At 33.5% G+C, this 21,124-nt stretch overlaps 1 protein-coding gene across 2 annotated transcripts in view; it reads left to right on the top strand.

The window, feature by feature from the left end:
- The window catches only part of LOC114333908 (uncharacterized), a 174,200-nt gene that overhangs the window by 109,440 nt on the left and 43,636 nt on the right, over positions 1–21,124 (top strand). For both annotated transcript variants that reach the window (XM_050659420.1, XM_050659419.1), the window contains exon 3: positions 4,087–4,266. In XM_050659420.1, the coding sequence (XP_050515377.1) occupies positions 4,087–4,266 (180 nt within the window). The remainder of the gene's footprint in view (positions 1–4,086; positions 4,267–21,124) is intronic.

Raw genomic sequence — 21,124 nt, 5'->3', positions numbered from 1 at the left:
CGGGAAAGTAAAATACCTTGTAATATGGCATTATAATATATTATAATACATGCAATAAACTAATATTTAGATAGATGAAGTAAAAGATGGATAAAAATGGTATACATTTTTATTTTAATATTTAGATATTATTTACTAATTTATTTCAAATTTATCTTATTGTATTCATGTTTTAATGAAATTAGCGCGATTATTTCATTCATAGGAGATTCTGACCAATAGAAAGCTACAGAAATCTAAATTAGACTGATAATTTTTTATTATTTCATTCATAGGAGATTCTGACCAACAGAAAGCTCCATAAATCTAAATTAAATCGATAATTTTTGATAATTTCCCCAAGTACCTACATTACGTCAGATGCCCTTCGTTGCTACGAAAAAATACATTCAGTGACATTAATGACAATGTTTTAAAAATTATAAAAGTGATGACTTTCAACCGTCAAATTAATAATATTTATAACAACTGTGTGTTTAATTGTACTAATTTGTACTTACATAAATAAATTACAATAAAATTTTGGTGTTGAACAGTTTTATTCATGAAATAATCGCAACAAATTGCACTCGATCTCTAAAATTAATATAGAATTTTAGAGCTCTTGTACAATTACTACTGATTATTTCATTCATAGGAGATTCTGACCAATAGAAAGCTACAGAAATCTAAATTAAATTGATAATTTTTGATAATTTCCCGTCGTCAAGTATATTACGTCAGATGCCCTTCGTTGCTATGAAAAAATACATTCAGTGACATTAATGACAATTAATGTTTTAAAAATTATAAAAGTGATGACTTTCAATCGTCAAATATTTATAAAAACTTTGTGTTTAATTGTACTAATTTGTACTTACATAAATAACAATAAAATTTTGGTTTTGAACAGTTTAATTCATGAAATAATCGCAACAAATTGCCCTCTATCTCTAAAATTAATATAGAATTTTAGAGCTCTTGTGCAATTACTACTGATAATTCGATGAAATAAAATTATTTTGACATAATATTTTTAAAAGTCAGATCAGTAGACAATTACAATGGTTTTGAATCGTCGTCATGAAAACCAATATCGTCGTCGTGGTAACCCATTATATTTAAAGTTTGGTTTTAACAACCTTGTCAAAGAATTAATTTGTGTATTTTCACTTCTAAATAAAAATTGATATAACTCTATTTTTGTGGCTTTTTCCAAACGTACGGCCCTAGAAAAAATATTGTTCCTAACCCATGCGGAAAGTGTCTTCCCCGCAATCGACTGCTTGCCCGAACTCTGCTATCGCGTCGTTCGGGTCAACGGCAGTCTCGTACGTGAAAGTATCACTTTCCGCACTAGTTAGGAAAATATCTACTTCATTTTAATGGAAAATTAAATTCTAGTTTTATTTTAAAAGATGTTTCCATAATATTTGCTAAATTTGAAGTAAAACGCGCCACAAAAGGGTAACATTGATAGAGTTCGTATTTTGAAGCTGGAATCAGTTTGAAGTTTGAAGCATATCAGCTCTTTTGTAGCTGGAATATTGTATGCGTCACTCATTTTTACGGCGTTTAGCGGTTTTTTATTCTTGTAAAAGGAGTTTTCAAAGTTACTTATAAATTAAATGTATGAAGTTGAATGTAATGCTTCTAGATTCCACGTTAAGCGTTATAAATGGTCGCCTTTCCAACAGTATCTCTCAAATGATCTAGTGTCCATCGAATGTATACTAGATTTTTTTCTATTCGAAATAGATTGAAAAAAAATATTAGGATGGCCGGTAAATGAATTCGGATTGCCCTATCAAATTTAGCGTCGTAACCACTACAACTACATAAACAATTTCGGCGATAATGGTCAAATGGATTATATTTTGGAGCTTGATAACTTCGAAACGGCTTAACCGATTTTGATCACTAAACATGAGTTTGAAATGCATTGACAAGTAGTATCTGATGCATCCAAGGTCAAGTATGATAACTGAAGGTATTACAGGAATTATTGAGCTTGAAAAACCGTTTTGTCCATAGGAAATAGATTTGATCACAGTTATGACGTTTATAACTTAAAAATTCGAATTTTCCCAGTATGAAGTATATACCGTTAGATGAGTCTAGAGTCTTCCTACAAACGCTCAGTTATTGGCACAATTCGTAGGTTGAAATTTTGAACAATTGTCGAAAAACCAAAATTTTCAAAGTTTAGTTTTTTAGTTTTTCGGCTATACTGAGCCTTGTGTATGTCTGATCCTAACCGCTTAAGTACCATTTGAAAGCTTAACTCAACGCTATTGATTTGGTGTGTTTGCGGTTTTCCTGTCTCTCCTTGAACCTAAGATATATACCGCTAAAAAATATGCCGTTTTGTACCTATCCAGTCCTATAGCTGGCTTACGGCTGGTCGAAAGTCACAAACTACAAAGGTTCTGAACCGGCCCTGCTCCCCTCTTGAAACACAGAAAAAGAAATTCAGATCGGTGTAACTTTTCCACCCACATACATACACACATACATACAAACATTTACCCTTTTTAAATAGAAATTGAATAAAATTTCTGAGCTTTGGGGAGTTTTGGGGACGAGAACGAAAAACACACCTTAAATAGGAAGGGCCGTAAAATCCACACCCTTTGACCAAAATGGATGGTTGACATATAATATGGATGGGCGAGTCTTTTCCTATACTTTAAGATAGGATTTATCCTAATTTTCAATTCAGTCAAAATTTCGTGTATACAGAGTGAGTTTTATGTATGGAAACACTCAATTATCTCCAAAACGGCTTGCACGATTTTTATAGATTTTGGTGGGTAGGGGTTGTCTAATGCGTTCGATATTGTAGTGCTAATTACATTGTTGTCAGATCTTCTGTTTTTCTGAAAATCTAATGAACTTTCTTATTTCAAATAGAACACCCTATATATTTTTTGTGTTTTAAAGTCACTAAGAAATGCTGATTATTTTTCATGTTATATTCCCTATACCTAAATACCATAATTTCGGAGCTATTGCTACATTTATTTTAAAAAAAAAAAAATTTTAAAAATTTAAACAAATTATAAAAATCAATTTTCTCGGCCCAGGTGGATATTATTTTAGGTTCTTTGGATCATTGGGAACAGAAAAGGTCTTTTGTAATTTTTCTCTAAAGTTAATCGTTTTCGAGTAATCAACAATTTAAAACTGAAAAAAAATCGAATAATGACGATTTTTAAGGTTCTAAAACAAAAATAAAAAATATAATTTTTGAAATTATAAAGTACCTAAATTCGAGCTCAACTCTTGTTCTGATAGCTTGCCATAAGATTTTTTGTCTCTTTTTATTCTAAAACATTGATTTTTAATTTTTAATGAAGTGCATATGAGAGGACCGGCGATCGGGCTGCATTAACATTTAAAATTATAATGTTTTAAAATGAAACAATCTTAAATTACTTATCGGTATCTGATTAAATAAGGCTTGAGGTTGAATTTGGGTACTTTGCAGTTTCAAAAATAAAATTGTTTAATTGTGTTCTTGAACCTTGAAAATCGTCATTATTCGATTTTTTTCAGTTTTAAATTGTTTATAACACGGAAACGATTAATTTTAGAGAAAAATTATAAAAGATCTTTTTTGTTCCCTATGATCCAAACAATCTAAAATAATGTTTACCCGGGTCAAAAAAATTGATTTTTATAATTTGTTTAATTTTTTTTTTTAATAAATGTAGCAATAACTCCGAAATTATGGTATTTAGGTATAGGGAATAAAACATGAAAAATTATCAGTATTTCTTAGGGACTTCAAAACACAAAAAATATACAGGGTGTTCCATTTGAAATAAGAAAGTTCATTAGATTTCCAGAAAAACGGAAAATATGACAACAATGTAATTAGCACTATAATATCGGCCTCATTAGAAAACCCATACCAACCAAAATCTATAAAAATCGTGTAAGCCGTTTTTGAGATAATTTAATGTTTCCATACATAAAACTCACTCTGTATATAATGTCGCATGTACGGGGGTTGTGCGCCACTGGCGAGAACAGTCGTTCTCTGGGATATAATTATATTATACATATACGCAATATTCTAAGTAATTTATTTTATAATTTCAGGGCCGAAACAATTCTTCTTCAGAGGTCACAACTATTTCTTCAGTGGTAGCATACCAGAGTTAGCAAATAGGAAAGTAGACTGGTTAGATGGTAGGAATATCTGCAGAGAGTACTGCATGGACTTGGTTTCCATGGAGACGCAAGAAGAAAATAATATGATATTTAGACTGATTCAACAAAGTAAGTACTAATATAAATTGTGTATACTATGTGTATGAACTGAAAAACAAGGCACCTCCTGACAATATATTCCATATATTCCACCACTTTACCACACTACCTGCATCCTGCATGTGTCGTCATCCATCAGTCCCATCTTACAAAACTATCTACAATGGATATGTCCTGTTAGTATACCACATACGAGTCTAAGCTCTCTTCTGTTTAGATGTTTAGATTCAGCATTTTCTTCCCCCTCTTTCTGTTAGGGCTCAGGAACTTTTTAGAGTGGTTTAGGCTTGATAATGTATTCCAAGTTCTGTTGACTTCTGGGTTTCTCCATGTAGTAATGACCTTTTCATAATCCCCTTGGCCGAATCCGAACATGTGAGTTGCTCCTACAAAAGTTTCTATTGCCCTGTTTCGCTTGCTGATCTGACATCTTCTTTTCTTTGCATTGGACTTTCTTGATATTTACTGTTCTTATATCTTTCTCTACGTCATCTAGCCATCTTCTTCCAGGCCTTCCTCTGGATCTGGATCATAATGGTGTCGAGGTATTCTTCTAAGCATATCTGTCTGATGGTCGTCACAATAAACGAAAAAATACTAAGAGGTAAAAAAGTTTTAAAAACGTTGTGTTTAACTAATGGTACCACAATAATGAATTAATTGGAACGTACACAAAAGTTAGGGGGGTTTAAGGGAGCAAAACCCTCATAAAATTTTTATGGGGTTCACAAATTTCACTATAATTTTATTTTAAGATATTCCTGCCATAAGATTGCCACATGTCCATTTTCAATAAAAAATCTCTAATAGTTTTCGATATATTGAAAAAAAATCTATTTTCATTTTGTAACTTCAAAGGGCTGTAACTTTTTTTATGAGTACATTTGTACTAAGGTAAGTTAGGTTCAATCGAACTATTGTTGACCCCAGAACGTGTGGTATAATTTATGACCAATATTTTCGGGACACCCTGTATAACAAAAATCTTAATACAGACAGGTTTATTTTTGTTTTCTTACTTAGAGTCTTTCTTCTCCGCAGATTTCTCTCAACCACAGCCGTAAGCAGTTATGGCTGTTTGAAAAATTTGAATAATCTCCCTCTATTTGAGGTTACTATTCCCTTTTTGGTATATAAAAGTAAGAATGCTGTGATGGTACGTCTTCTCTATCTATCCTTTTTTTGTGCAAAAAATTTGAAGCATTTGAGATGTGGCTGGCTATATCGGAGAATACTTAGAATTTCGTGGACTGACCAAGTACAAATGAGAAGGTCCTCACATGCAGAACCGAGTGGTACTGGCCACCATCAAATCTCCAAAGTTACAATACTTCAGACACATTATGCGAAATCAATCCAGATAAGCCCTCCTACAAGCCATCCTGCAAAGGAAAATATTGGGAAAACAAGGTCCATGAAGAAGAACATCCTGGTTAAAGAACCTCAGAACCTGGTTCAACACACCTGTGCAGCTTTTCTAGATAATGGGTGGAATGCATAAAACGTAGTAGATGCTATTGCTTCAGCAAATAGTATCTAATTTGTAACATTTTCTTTTACATAAAAGTCGGTGCTTTGTTGAGAAGACCGTTACTACACAACCGAAGTACCTGCTACTGACCTGAAGGATCTACTACTAAACATAGCGTCAGCCGTAGTGCCCTATTGATTGTTAATCTTCTTGAAAATTATCAAATTTTATTTGATAAAAGAATGATCCCAAAAATTAAAAATGAAAAAGAAGCTGCATTGAATAAATTAACTGCTGCCGTTAATAAAATAATCGAAAAAACCTAGATTCAAAACAGATTTTGAAGAAATTCAACATGAAAACAAAAGTTAAAAAAATTGTAGACGTAAAAAAAACTGGTAACAAAAAAATCGGACTAACTGACTGGCAAAGAAAATTCTATGAGTTATGGAACATTGGAGAAAATCCAGTCTTGCAAGGGTACCAGGTGCTTGTCAAGCCCGTGTAAAATAAGAGGAGATTGGGGTTTCATCACAAAAAAAATAATGATGAAAACGTTCTTTTTAGCTCCAATTCTGGTTGCCAAAAACTAACAGGCAGAACTCCCAAATATCCTAGTGCGAAGGAGGAGTCGCTGATTGAACTACAGAAGATCTGCTTACGAAAACAAATTGAAGCAGCCGAAGCTCAAATTTCTTGTGCTCGAGCTCAACACTCTTCGGCAGAAGCTTCGGCATAATCAAAACGCTTGGAGACATCGATTTTTAAAATAATTATAGTATATTATAACATCAATGTTTCGAACTTTACGCGATCCCTCTTCAGGTGACAGTCATAACTTTGATTTTTTTTAATGGGAAAGTAGGTACATCATGTGACACCTCATTTAAAAGCTTTTTAAATACTGATTACAAAAATTTATAATACTTGTGCAAAATTTCGGTCCACTGATTTTTAAATGCTTTCATTTTTTTATTCCTGAGAAAACTAATAAGAATTTTTAAAATGTTACACGCAGAATGAAAGATTACATTATTACCGTTGGCCGAAAGTCCCTAAAAACTTCTATATTGTTTATTTAAATAAGTTACAGGGGTGAAAACGAAGAGAAAATTTAGTATGATTTTTAATTTCAAATATATCATTCAAAAGAAACTTTTTATTTATTCTAAGTCTAAGGGACTTTTAGCCCTCGGTAATAATGTAATCTTTCATTCTGCGTTTAAATTTTTCAAAAATACTAAATTAGTTTTCTCAGGATTTGAAAAAATGAATACATTTAAAAAGCATTTGACCGAAATTTTGCCCAAGTATTATATATTTTTGTAATCAGTATTTCAGAAGCTTTTAAATGGGGTGTCACATGATGTACTTTCCCATTTAAAAAATCATAGTTATGACTGTCACCTGAAGAGGGATTGCGTAAAGTTCGAAACATTGATGCTATAATATACTATAATATATTATTTTAAAAATTGACCTCTACGAGCGTTTTGCTTATATACTAAAAATAAATGAGTTAATATGGGAGGTAATAGTTAATATTCTAGCGCACTGTATGAATAAAACTACACGATTCATGATAATTACCTAAATACATTCATAAATGCTGCAATTTTTTAACAAAAAACACATACGCCGAAGTCTTTCATCCACCAACTTCACCTAAACTGAAGCAAATTCTACTAAACTAGCAAATACTTCAGAAGTGTAGTACATCCTTCTATGTATCTGGTAAATATTAGCAGATGCTACGGAGGAAAGCAAATGCTTTGTAAGTGTAGCAAATTCTTCAAAAATGTAGTACGTACTTGAAGCATTAGCAGCTACTACGTTTTATGCATTCCACCGAATTTCTTGTTAAGTTCGTTCGGTCCTTGTTTGTTTATATTTGAGTATGTTATTTGTAAGTGATAGGTACATACGTGTATCTTCTTAAACGCCTGTTTAATATTTAACAGAAGTGAACTTCTTCTTCTTCTTTTTGTTTACACATGTCTGTTTTTTTAATGTGCCTCCAGTAAGTTGTCTTAAAGTACGCCTAACAAAATGTTACGTATACAGTGTACTATACTATGGAGTGGAATCATGGACGTTAAATCTAGAGACAATGAGACGACTTAACGCTTTTGAAATGTGGACCTATAGAAGAAATTATGAGGATTTCCTGGGTAGATAGAGTTACGAACAATGAAGTACTAAGAACAATAGGTATAGAGAAGGAAGTTGAACTTACAATTAAAGAAAAAAAAGCTACAGTATTTCGGACATGTGCTGCGGGGCGAGAAGTATGGCATCCTGCGACTGAAGGAAAGATAGATGGTAGAAGAAGCATCGGAGGAAGACGAATTTCATGGCTGAAGAACCTTAGAGAACGGTTTGGATGCAGCTCAAAACAATTATTTAGAGCTACTGCCTCAAAAATTAAAATAGATATGATGATTGCCAACCTCCGTAGGTTAGGTGGCACCTGAAGAAGAAGAAGAAGAAGTAAGTTGTTAATCCATCGTTTCCTGGTTTTCCCACTGATCGTCTTTCTATTGGGGAACCGTCTCTCATCATCCTTACCACTCTGTTGTCATTCGTCTTATGTGGTCAATCCATTCTAGTCTTCTATTTCTAATCCAGTTATTAATTTTATACACCTTGCATCTCCGTCATATATCTGTATTTCTAGCTCTGTCCCATAATGTCTTACCATCGATATTTCGAAGGGCTTTTGTCTCCGCTGTTTCGAGAAATATTTTTGTCCTCTCTGTGTCAGGTCGTATTTCTGCCGCGTATGTCATTATTTGCCTGATGACTGTTTTGCAAATTCTGCCTTTCATTTCTTTTCCGGTATTTTTATTCCTCCATATTGTGTCATTCAGGCAACCTGCGGCTCTGTTTGCTCTATTCACTTATTCTTCCACTTCTGTTTCGAGCTTTCCGTAGCTAGATAGTGTGATGCCTAAATATTTAAACTCCATCACTTGTTCTATTATCTGACCCTCCAGATCCAATTTACATCTTATTGGATTTGCTGTTATAACCTTGCATTTTGTCTTTTTTGAACAAATTTACATGTTAAATTTTCTGGCGGTTATATTAAATTGGTGCATCATACGTTGTAAGGCATCTTCACTTTGGGAGATTAGTATTTCATCGTCTGCATATCAGATTATTTTAAGTTGTTTTTCTCCCATTTGGTATCCTTTTTTAGTTCTCACTTTTTTTATTATTTCATTCATGAACAGGTTGAAAATAAAGGACTCAGGAAATGCCCCTCTCTTATCCCATTGCCATCTTCAATTGTGTCAGTTAGTTCATCTTCTACTTTTACTTTTATTATTTATTTATTTATTTATTTATTTATTTATTTATTTATTTATTTATTTATTTATTTATTTATTTATTTATTTATTTATTTATTTATTTATTTATTTATTTATTTATTTATTTATTTATTTATTTATTTATTTATTTATTTATTTATTTATTTATTTATTTATTTATTTATTTATTTATTTATTTATTTATTTATTTATTTATTTATTTATTTATTTATTTATTTATTTATTTATTTATTAACCATACAAACTACATGTCTCATTACATGGTTAAAAAAAATATAAATTTACAATTCTATATTGTTAACTAGATGACTTTCTAGACCACGGGCGACCGTATTCGTATTGTCGCCCCCGCTAGCGAAATTATTCCGATTCGACTTTTTTGCACAAACTTACTCAAAAAGAGGTCCTTATAATATATCCACAGGGTGCCAGGCGGTACCGTGGTCGAAAAATTATTTCAACAATTTTTTTAAACAAATTCACAAAAATAATTTTTTCATTTTGAACAATCTTTTTTAGATAATTTGGTTCATTCTGACCAAAAAGGGTTTCTTGTCATTTTTTTCTAGAATTTATTGTTGTCGAGTTATATGCGATTAAAAATTTGAAAAAAGCGAAAGTGGCCATTTTCAAGGCTTAATAACTCGATTTAAAATTATTATTATGACCGTTGGAAATGACGGAAATGGTTATTATGACCGTTATATCTCGTTGGAACTTTACCGCGCTGAGCAGATGGGACGTGAATTGTAAATTGTAGAATTCCCTCATCTTCCTTAGTCTCAGCATCCGTATGGCTTGCAAATTGTAGAAGCCTCGGAGGTGTAACCAGAGAAGGTTCCCATTGTTTTCATTCTGGTGGGATGTAGAATAGCATTATGTTGTTTTATATGCCATTAGAGTGAAAACTTAGTCTTTTTGCTAGCAGTTGCCGCTAGGGCATCTATACCATTTCGTTCGTTGCAATCCGGGACTGCACGCTGGGGTTTGTTTTGGTTGGATCGGGGAGAGCAGCATATGTGCCTCCTGATGAGAGACTAATAAGTTTCGAAACCGGTAGGGGTGCTTGCGGCACTCTCTGATTGGACTAGAATATGGTTCGGCTGTGTTTTCGTTTTGCAACGAAATTGAAAATGGTTATTCATTTTTTTTTTTTATTATTATGAAATTCAAAAAGTGACCAAATCAAGTTTCAAACCCTTTCTTCAAGGTCCTGAAAAGATTTTTGTCATTATTTAATTACAAAGCTGTTATTTTTAATTATTAACAATTAGCGCTATAGTCCAGGATTTATCGTCGCCCCCGTTAGTGAAATTATTCCGATTCGAATTTTTTGCACAAACTTACTCAAAAAGAGGTCCTTATAACATATCCACAGGGTGCAGGGCGCGGGCGGTGCCGTGGTCGAAAAATTGTTGAAACAATTTTTTTAAACAAATTTACAAAAATAATTTATTCACTTCGAACAAATTTTTTTTTAGATAACTTGGGACATTCTAAACAAAAAAAGTATCTTGTGATTTTTCTCTAAAATTGATTGTTGTTGAGTTAGACGCGATTTAAATTTTGAAAAATGCGAAAATGGCCATATATAACTCGACAACAATCAATTTTAAAGAAAAATAACAAAAGACCTTTTTTGCTTAGAATAACCCAAATTATCTAAAAAAAAAGTCGTCCGCAATGAAAAAAATATTTTTTTGAATTTGTTTAAAAAAAATGTTTAAACAATTTTTCGACCACGGCACCGCCCGGCACCCTGTGGATGTGTTATAAGGACCTCTTTTTAAGTAAGTATGTGCAAAAAAATCTAATCGAAATAGTTTCGCTAACGGGGGCGACGATACAGTGAACTATAGCGCTAATTGTTAATAATTAAAAATAGCAGCTTTGTAATAAAATAATGACAAAAATCTCTTCAGGATCTTGAAGAAGGGGTGTGAAACTTGATTTGGTCACTTTTTGAATTTCATAATAATAATTTTTAATCGAGTTATTAGTCCTTAAAATGACCTTTTTAGCACTTTTCAAATTTTTAATCGTATATAACTCGACAACGATCAATTTTAGAGAAAAATGACAAGATACCTCTTTGCTTAGAATGACCCAGATTATCTAAAAAATATTGTTCGAAATGAAAAAAATATTTTTGTGAATTTGTTTAAAAAAATTGTTTAACCAATTTTTCGACCACGGCACCGCCCGGCACCTGTGGATATGTTATAAGGACCTCTTTTTGAGTAAGTTTGTGCAAAAAAATCGAATTGGAATCATTTCGCTAGCGGGGGCGACGATACTGAGTTATCTATTCTGAGTTATTATAAAAATTATATAAATTATCTTATTATCATTTCCCATTATGTTGTTCTGGTAGATGTTTTCGATCGTTTTAATTATTCCTCGAGGTACACTTCTCTTTGTGAAGTGTATTTCTCTCTTTAATTTTAATGTTGTGTTTAATAAGTTAATTATACTCTGTAATTCTCCGGGTCCGATTTCTCTCCTTTTTTGAAGAGAGGTATTAGGATGCTTGATCTCCATTCTTGTGATATTCTGTTTTGTTCTATTACTTTTTGTGTTAGTTTTAATAATTATTATTTAGTCAGATCTTGTCATCCATACTTTAGGAGTTCGTTCGATATTCTGTTCTCTCCTAGGGATTTTCTATTTTTTAATTTTCGCAATGTTTCCTTTACCTTTCCCTCCTCGATATTTATTTCTTCGTTTGTCGTAACTTCAGGTGTTGGTAGTTCATGATCGTCGCCTTTAGCAAATATAGATCGAAACTCGAAAGTAGTCTGAGCATGGTTCCTTCTGAATGCGTTTCGTTTTTATTACTTCATTCATCTCTTTTCTTTGCCCTCTGATTCTTCATACTTCTTTGTGTGTTCCGTAGAACTCGTGTCCCATCTGTTTGCAGAAATTCTGCCAGTGTTCGCTTTTTATTTGCCTGACTAAAGTATTCGTAAAGTGAACTGAAACCGAGTATTTTTTTCTCTTAATAATCGATTTTAGATTTTATATCTCGGATTCTCGGATATCTTATCTTATATTAAAATTGACATATGAAATGTCAAGGATATAATTTTTTATATCGATATTTTGAAATGAAAACGAAATACGTAGTAATATATTCCGTTAACATATCCAACAAATATATGCCTAATTAATAAACGACCCAAGGTTTCTATTTTTATATTTATAAGTAGACAATGAGTTTCTTAACTTTGCGAGAATCCGATTATATTAGTCATAGTTAAATTTAGCAACAGGATCTCTTTCTTAGAATTACAAATTCATCCATTTTATGAAAACATCGATATTTACGACATTCAACAGAGATTTTTGACAACAACAGACACTGGTTTATACCTAAAAATCAGCAAACAAAAATCTATACCAGACACATTTTGTTGGTATTATTTTTTAGTAAACTCGGTGTTTGCTATGGCACAAATAGTCCAGTTGTAAGGTATTTGATCTCTAAAAACGAGAAGAACAGACTGAATTTTGCTGAGAATGTCAATATTGGGACCTCAAAAAGATGCAAAAAAGTTTGCCACTAATACCCTCGGGCTTCGCCTTAAAACCTCCCCTCCTAGGGCGGGAATAACGGAAAATATCCATTTACCAAGAATGTGTACGCCGTAGAAACAAATATTTTAAATAAGAAAAAATGTAGCTGAGATAATTTTGAACTAAAATGTTTCTTAGCCCTTTTTGTGTAGATTGAACAACCGTTCTCTCGGAAACAACGCTTAAAGCGACCGGCGATTTTGAATGTCAGTACCTAATCAGAATGTCAGACATGAATTAGGCGCGCGAAATCAATATTTTAACTAAAATTTGTATCAACTCTACAGTAAAAATTCGATAACTTTTGATCAGTGTCCTATCGACATAAATCAAAATATGCGTTTAAACGCAGAAACAGACGAGCCACTCTGCAGCGCTATTCTGTGGCGCCACAAACTAGCTTAAACAGGCGATTTTGTAGCGCCAATGATTTCGTATTGGACGGCACAGTGGCCAGCCACTGTCGCCAGTCCCTGTCGCAGATCCTTGCCACTGTGGCGTCCATTACAAAATCATTGGCGCTACAAAATCGCCTGTTTAAACTAATTTGTGGCGCCACTGTTTCGGTTCTTAAAGTTGAAGAGTGCAGCTTTCGTGTGCAGTATCTATAAAGCTGTTAAATAAATAAACGTTGCACAATGTTTGCCATTCTTTAGGATTCTCATGACATCAATAAAATGTATTACTTCCATCGACCGCTCGCTGACGAATTTCCATAGTTAGTTAGAGCCTAATCTTCAAAACCTATTACATGGAATTTCGCTTTGAATTTAAGCTACAAATATGAGGCATTTGAAATACATATACTCCATCTAATTTACTTACCGTTGCACGTCATCCGCGTCATAGCCCGTGACGTCACATGATACCAACACGAAATATTTAGGCGGTAGGTGTGTTCTTTTTTTAGAATCACTTTGCCGAGTACACTGGCATTACAACCAGTAGACATATTTTATTATATACGCGTAGAAATAATATTTAAAGATTTCTATTAAAGTCAACTTAAAGAAATACACAATAATATGTTTCATTTAATTTGTATAAATGGATTATAAAGCGTTTTTATGAAGCACATTTGTTCGGAATACACTGTAACTATAAATCGAACGCAGGTGATATTTTGGCATAAATTGGTAACATTTATTTGACAGTTGCGGTGATGACACTTCATATTTGTTTATATTCTTTACTATAAGTATTTGTTTCATTATATTTATTGTTTTTATTATGTACTTTGATTAACTCAGATTTGAGCCACTCTGCTGGTATTTTTCCTGCCTTGTACCTATATGTCATTAAATATTTCAGCTATTATTTTTATTTGTGCTCCATCTAATAGCTTTAGCAGTTCTGCAGGTATTTCATCAAGTCTTGTTGACTTTCCATCCTTCATTTGTCTGATGGCTGTGATTTCTTCTTCTGGTAGGATTTCGGGACCTGAATTACCTTCAATGGTGGGTTCTTTTCCTGTTCTAAGGTCGTGGAAAAGTTTCCCCAAATATTCTTCCCATACTTTCTTTTTATCTTCTTTGGTTATGGCAATATTGCCTTCATCATCTTTATTTTTCGGCTGCTGCGTTTTCGGAACTTTCCAGCTATTTCCTTCACCTTTCGATGGACATTGAAATTGTCATATCGACTCTGATACTCCTCTATTTCTTGACATTGTTCTGTTTTTTGTTTCTCTTTTGCTTCTCTTATCTTTCTTCTTTTATGTTATCTTTTATGTTCTCTGATATTTTCTTTGTTCTTTTTTCTCTGATCCATAAGCTCGAGTATTTCATCGGTCATCCATGATTTCCGTTTCTCTGTATCTTTCTTCAGGTGTTGTTCTTTTATTTCTCTCACTGTTTCTTGTATGATGGTTAGACTTTCATCTATAGTTCCTGCATTTCTGCATTTTAGCATCTTTGTATTGAGGTTTTCACTCACCTTCAGTTGAACATTGGGATTTTTCAGTTTTCTAATATCATACCTCTTGATCAACTTACTTGTAACCCTCTTCATTCTGACTTTGAAATTACCTACAACTGGTACATGATCAGAATTTATGTCTGCCCCCGGGTATGTTTTGACATATGTACAGCTGTTCCTATACCTCTTATTTACTAGTATGTAATCAATCTGATTTCTCACAATCCTTCCCACAGAATCCTGTGGAGATTTCCAGGTGTACAGTTTCCTTGGGTGTAACTTAAACCAGGTGTTCGTTATTACTAATATTACAAAACCTCATATTTTAAGAATGAAGACATCGAGCAGAATCCAAAAATGTAAAAATATACAGGTTGTCCCATTTAAAAAAACGAAGTTACAATCAACTTCCCGTATAACCGGAAGTAGCAAAGAGACTAAATTATTTTCATTAAATAGTTCATACCTCAAAACCCCTGCATTCCAATTTTCACGATTCTCTTTCCTTTAGTTCTCGAGATATTTCTAATAGGCCCTTTATCTGCCTCACCCTGTATACCTAGGTCACACGATCAAACTAGGCAAACAGAATCAAACGGCAGAAATAACTAGAAGAATCCGAATGACTTGGGCAGCAGTAGGAAGACTCAGTGATGTGTTGAAAAACAAAAAGATACCAGTTTCTTAATGTTGTTCTGAAGCTATTTCCTTGTGGCATTTTTATAATTACGTATTTTTTATGGGAAATAAGCCACAATTTTATTAAAAAATGAATTTATTAACGTTTCGAAGCCCAAATCGGGTTTCGTTGTCAAAATACAAAATACTATTAAAATAAAACAAACATGTTGTTGCTAAGTAAAAAAATTCTTCTAATAATTTATTTAATCTGACTCATTTATATTGGCAATTCAGACGTATATTATACATTTTAAAGTAGAAGACTTTAAAATGATATCGCCAATATTTATGAGTTGCGTTCCTGGGACGACTTTACTAAAAGATAGTTCATTCGATTACATGAAATCAATCCCAACTCAAGAATATCCGTCGCAAAAAAATCATAGCATGTGATCTGTCTTTAAAAAGACAACCAAATGCAACGATTTCAGTAAAATTCTCGCGTTAGAGATTCCATAGTAAATCACGAGGGAAAACCAGGAAAAAACCTCGTTATACTATCCCGACATCGTAAGTATTTGGTCTTACATTTAATCTACCTTCAAAAAAAAAAAAAAACTAATACCAAATTCTGACTTTAATATGTTTAAATTATAAATAATATTAATATTACATAGATATACAATAAGTAATACTAAAATATAAAACTTGTACTAACTCGATATGTTATTGACTTACTAATCGTGGTATTTTCTTTCTATTGACTTCCTCTTTCAGTATGGGTAACCACATCTTACTGCATTCTACCGAGGAATTTGCGACACAATTGGTTTCATTTAGCATAATTAGAGCCGCTTCTTTGATTTTTCTCTTTTTACTATCTGATTCTTTCAGGACTATACTTGAATCTCTCCACTGAACTCTATGTTCATTATCCCATGCGTGTTGACATATCTGAGATCTATCAAATTCTCTGTTTTTAATATAAGACTGATGTTCACTTATTCTAACGTTTAATGGTCTTGATGTTTCACCTAAATAAAATTGTTCGCATTCACAAGGTATTCTATAAATGCAATTCTTTGTTCTTTCTTGTTCATTGTTAGGTTTAGTTTTAGATAGAATAGATCTCAATGTGTTTGTTGTTTTGAATGTTGTTGAAATGTTGAATTTATTTCCTATCGTTTTAAGTTTCTCGGATAGTCCTTTTATACATGGTATTGTTATTTTCCTCGTATTATTTCTTGTGAATGTTGTAGGATCCCGTTCTAAGATTCACAAGAAATAATACGAGGAAAATAACAATACCATATATAAAAGGACTATCCGAGAAACTTAAAACGATAGGAAATAAATTCAACATTTCAACAACATTCAAAACAACAAACACATTGAGATCTATTCTATCTAAAACTAAACCTAACAATGAACAAGAAAGAACAAAGAATTGCATTTATAGAATACCTTGTGAATGCGAACAATTTTATTTAGGTGAAACATCAAGACCATTAAACGTTAGAATAAGTGAACATCAGTCTTATATTAAAAACAGAGAATTTGATAGATCTCAGATATGTCAACACGCATGGGATAATGAACATAGAGTTCAGTGGAGAGATTCAAGTATAGTCCTGAAAGAATCAGATAGTAAAAAGAGAAAAATCAAAGAAGCGGCTCTAATTATGCTAAATGAAACCAATTGTGTCGCAAATTCCTCGGTAGAATGCAGTAAGATGTGGTTACCCATACTGAAAGAGGAAGTCAATAGAAAGAAAATACCACGATTAGTAAGTCAATAACATATCGAGTTAGTACAAGTTTTATATTTTAGTATTACTTATTGTATATCTATGTAATATTAATATTATTTATAATTTAAACATATTAAAGTCAGAAATTGGTATTAGTTTTTTTTTTTTTGAAGGTAGATTAAATGTAAGACCAAATACTTACGATGTCGGGATAGTCATCATCATTCTCTTTGCCTTATCCCTATGCGGGGTCGGCTTCCCTAATTGCATTTCTCCACACAATTCTATCTTGGGCCATATCAATGTTAATCCCCTTTACCAACATGTCCTGCCTTATCGTCTCCCCCCAGCTCTTCTTTGGTCTTCCTCTCCTACTCCTTCCAGGAATCTGCACTTCAGCTATTCTTCGTATTGGGTGGTTAACGTCTCGACGTTGAACATGACCAAACCATCTTAACCTATGCTCTCTCATTTTGGCATCAATTGGTGCCACACCTAGACTTCCCCTAATATACTCATTTCTAATTTTATCCTTCTTTGTCACTCCACTCATCCATCTAAGCATTCTCATTTCCGCCACATGCATTCGCTGTTCCTCTTTCTTTTTCACTGCCCAACATTCAGTTCCGTACATCATAGCTGGTCTTATGGCTGTTTTATAGAATTTTCCCTTCAGCTTCATTGGAATTTTTCTGTCACACAACACACCACTCGCTTCTTTCCACTTCATCCATCCAGCCCTAATTCTACTGCATGCATCTCCATCTATTTCTCCATTACTCTGTAATACCGATCCTAGGTACTTAAAACTATTGCTTTTTACAATCATTTCACCATCCAAAGATACCATTTTATTTGTAGTAGCTCCATCTTTAAATGAACATTCCAAATACTCTGTTTTTGTCCTACTAAGTTTTAAACCTTTTTCCTCCAGAGCTTGTCTCCACTGTTCCAGTTTTTGTTCTAAGTCTCTTTCACTATTTCCTACTAACACGACATCATCAGCATACATTAAGCACCATGGAATGTTACCCTGTATTTTCGCTGTTATCTGGTCCAAAACTAATGAGAATAAATACGGACTAAGCACAGAACCTTGATGCAATCCTACTTTCACATGAAATTTATCAGTCTCTCCCACACCTGTCCTAACACTAGTCGTTACTCCCTCATACATATCCCTCACAATCTTTACATATTCACCAGGGACTCCTTTCTTATTGAGTGCCCACCACAGAATCTCTCGAGGAACTCTATCATATGCTTTCTCAAGATCAATGAATACCATATGAGCGTTTGTTTCTTTACTCCTGTATTTTTCCATCAACTGCCTTATAATGAAAATTGCATCTGTTGTTGATCTACCCTGCATAAAGCCAAATTGATTCTCGGATATTTCGGTTTCTTCACGTATCCGTCTATCAATTACTCTTTCCCATATTTTCATGGTGTGGCTAAGCAGTTTTATAGCCCTGTAGTTTGTACATTGTTGTATATCTCCCTTGTTTTTGTAAACAGGTACCAGTATACTGCTTCTCCATTCGTCTGGCATTTGTCCAACTTCCATAATTCTATTAAATAGACCTGCTAGCCACCTTGTTCCTGTCTCTCCCAATGCTCTCCATACTTCCCCAGGAATATCATCTGGTCCTACCGCTTTTCCTTTCTTTATTTTTTGAAGCGCTTGAGCCACTTCCTTGTTGGTTATTTTGGTGACCATTGCTGCTACTGTCTCCGTTGACTCTACAGGCTGTCTGTCAAATTCTTCATTTAATAAGCTGTCAAAGTACTTTCTCCATCTCTTTTTGACATCCCTTTCGTGAACTAGTATTTTATTATTTTCATCTCGGATACATCTAATCTGATTAAAATCTTTTGCTTTCTTTGCTCTCTGTTTGGCTATTTTATATATCTTCGTTTCGCCTTCCCTGGTATCAAGTTGATCGTATAGGTTTGAATACGCTTCTGCTTTAGCTTTTGCTACTGCTACTTTCGCTTCCTTTTTGGCGACCATATAGTTTTGAAGATCTATGTCCGATCTGGTTTCTTGCCACTTTTTATATAATTTTCTCTTCTCTTTTATGTTTCCTTGTACTTCATTTGACCACCACCAAGTCTCTTTATCTTCAAACTTCTTTCCTGACGTTTTCCCAAGTATTTCAATAGCCGTCTCTCTAATAATATTGGCCATTTTTCTCCAAATTATGTTAGGGCTTCCTTTCATGTTCCAACATATTTTTTCTACTATTCTTTCCCTGAATAGACCTTCCTTCTCATCTTTTAGCATCCACCACTTGATTTTTTGTGGTCCTCTCCGATATTTTTTAGTTTCGCTTTTTACTTCGATGTCCAGAACAAGCAGCTTATGTTGTTGGCTTACTGTCTCACTAACTATTACCTTGCAGTCCTTGCATTCACGTATGTCTTCTTTCCTTATCATGAAGTAGTCTATTTGGGATTGATGTTGTCCACTTTTGTAGGTAATAAGTTGAGTTTCTCTCTTTTTAAAGAATGTGTTAACAATCGCCATATCCAATGCTGTTGCTAATTCTAGCATGTCATCTCCAGCTTCATTTCTAGTTCCAAAGCCTAATCCCCCATGTGTTGTTTCATATCCTGTCTTGGCTTGGCCCACATGTGCATTGAAATCACCTCCTATTATAACTTTCTCCTCCGCTGGAATATCACTCAGTATGTCTCCCAATTGATCATAGAAAGCTCTTCTTTCATTCTCACCCAGACCTGTTTGAGGAGCATACACACACACAACATTCAATACCTCTTTATCAATTACAAATTTCACTGACATCATTCTATCACTCGTTCTTACAACATCTACTACGTTATCTTTCATTTCACTATCAGCAATTATACCAACTCCATTTCTAGTGTTACTACTCCCTACATACCACAATTTATATCCATCACCTAGTTCTTTCGCCCTTTGTCCTTTCCACCTAGTTTCTTGAATACAAGCAATTTGAACTCTTCTTCGTTTGAGCGCAATGTCGGGATAGTATAACGAGGTTTTTCCTGGTTTTCCCTCGTGATTTACTATGGAATCTCTAACGCGAGAATTTTACTGAAATCGTTGCATTTGGTTGTCTTTTTAAAGACAGATCACATGCTATGATTTTTTTGCGACGGATATTCTTGAGTTGGGATTGATTTCGTGTAATCGAATGAACTATCTTTTAGTAAAGTCGTCCCAGGAACGCAACTCATAAATATTGGCGATATCATTTTAAAGTCTTCTACTTTAAAATGTATAATATACGTCTGAATTGCCAATATAAATGAGTCAGATTAAATAAATTATTAGAAGAATTTTTTTACTTAGCAACAACATGTTTGTTTTATTTTAATAGTATTTTGTATTTTGACAACGAAACCCGATTTGGGCTTCGAAACGTTAATAAATTCATTTTTTAATAAAATTGTGGCTTATTTCCCATAAAAAATACGTAATTAAAAAGATACCAATAAATCTAAAGAAAAGGGTACCCCGTCAAAATAGCCCCGTCAAAAAAGCTCCGACAAAATAGCCCCGACATAATATCCCGCACACAAAATAGCTCCGACAAAATAGCCTGCAGACAAAATAGCTGCGGAATAATAGCCCGCCGACAAAATAGCCCCGATAAAATAGCCCGCCGACAAAATAGCCCCGATAAAATAGCCCCGACAAAATAGCCCCGACAAAAAAGCTCCCTTCAGAATTCATCATGAAATAATTCCTTAAAAATATATTTTTTCGGAAATGGTAATTATCCTCTATTCAGATGTTTATCTTAACTACATTAAATAAAAATGGTCTTTTCAGAGAACTCAAGTCCTGTCTTCGCTGCCTCTTGGAAGTTTGAACATTTAAGTTAAGCGAAAATCAATGTTTTTTTTTTGTTTTCGGGCAACAGTAAAATGCAGTTTAAATTAAATAAATTAAATACATTCTTCCTTTTTGTCAAATAATTTAAATTAAAAAAAAAAATTTGGATACCTTGTATCAATAATTATGTAATTGTTTATAAGAGGCTGTTTTAGCCGGGGCTATTTTAGCCGGGGCTGTTTTGACCGGGGCTATTTTGTGTGCGATCTATTTTGTCGGGGCTATTTTGTTTGCGGGCTATTTTGTCGAGGCTATTTTGTGTTCGGGCTATTTTGACGGGGCTTTTTTGACGGGGCTGTTTTGACCGGGC

The sequence above is a fragment of the Diabrotica virgifera genome, chromosome 8 (genome assembly GCF_917563875.1).
Source record: "Diabrotica virgifera virgifera chromosome 8, PGI_DIABVI_V3a".
In the NCBI taxonomy this organism is placed as follows: Eukaryota; Metazoa; Arthropoda; class Insecta; order Coleoptera; family Chrysomelidae; genus Diabrotica; species Diabrotica virgifera.
This window is presented reverse-complemented; position numbering and strand designations above follow the sequence as displayed.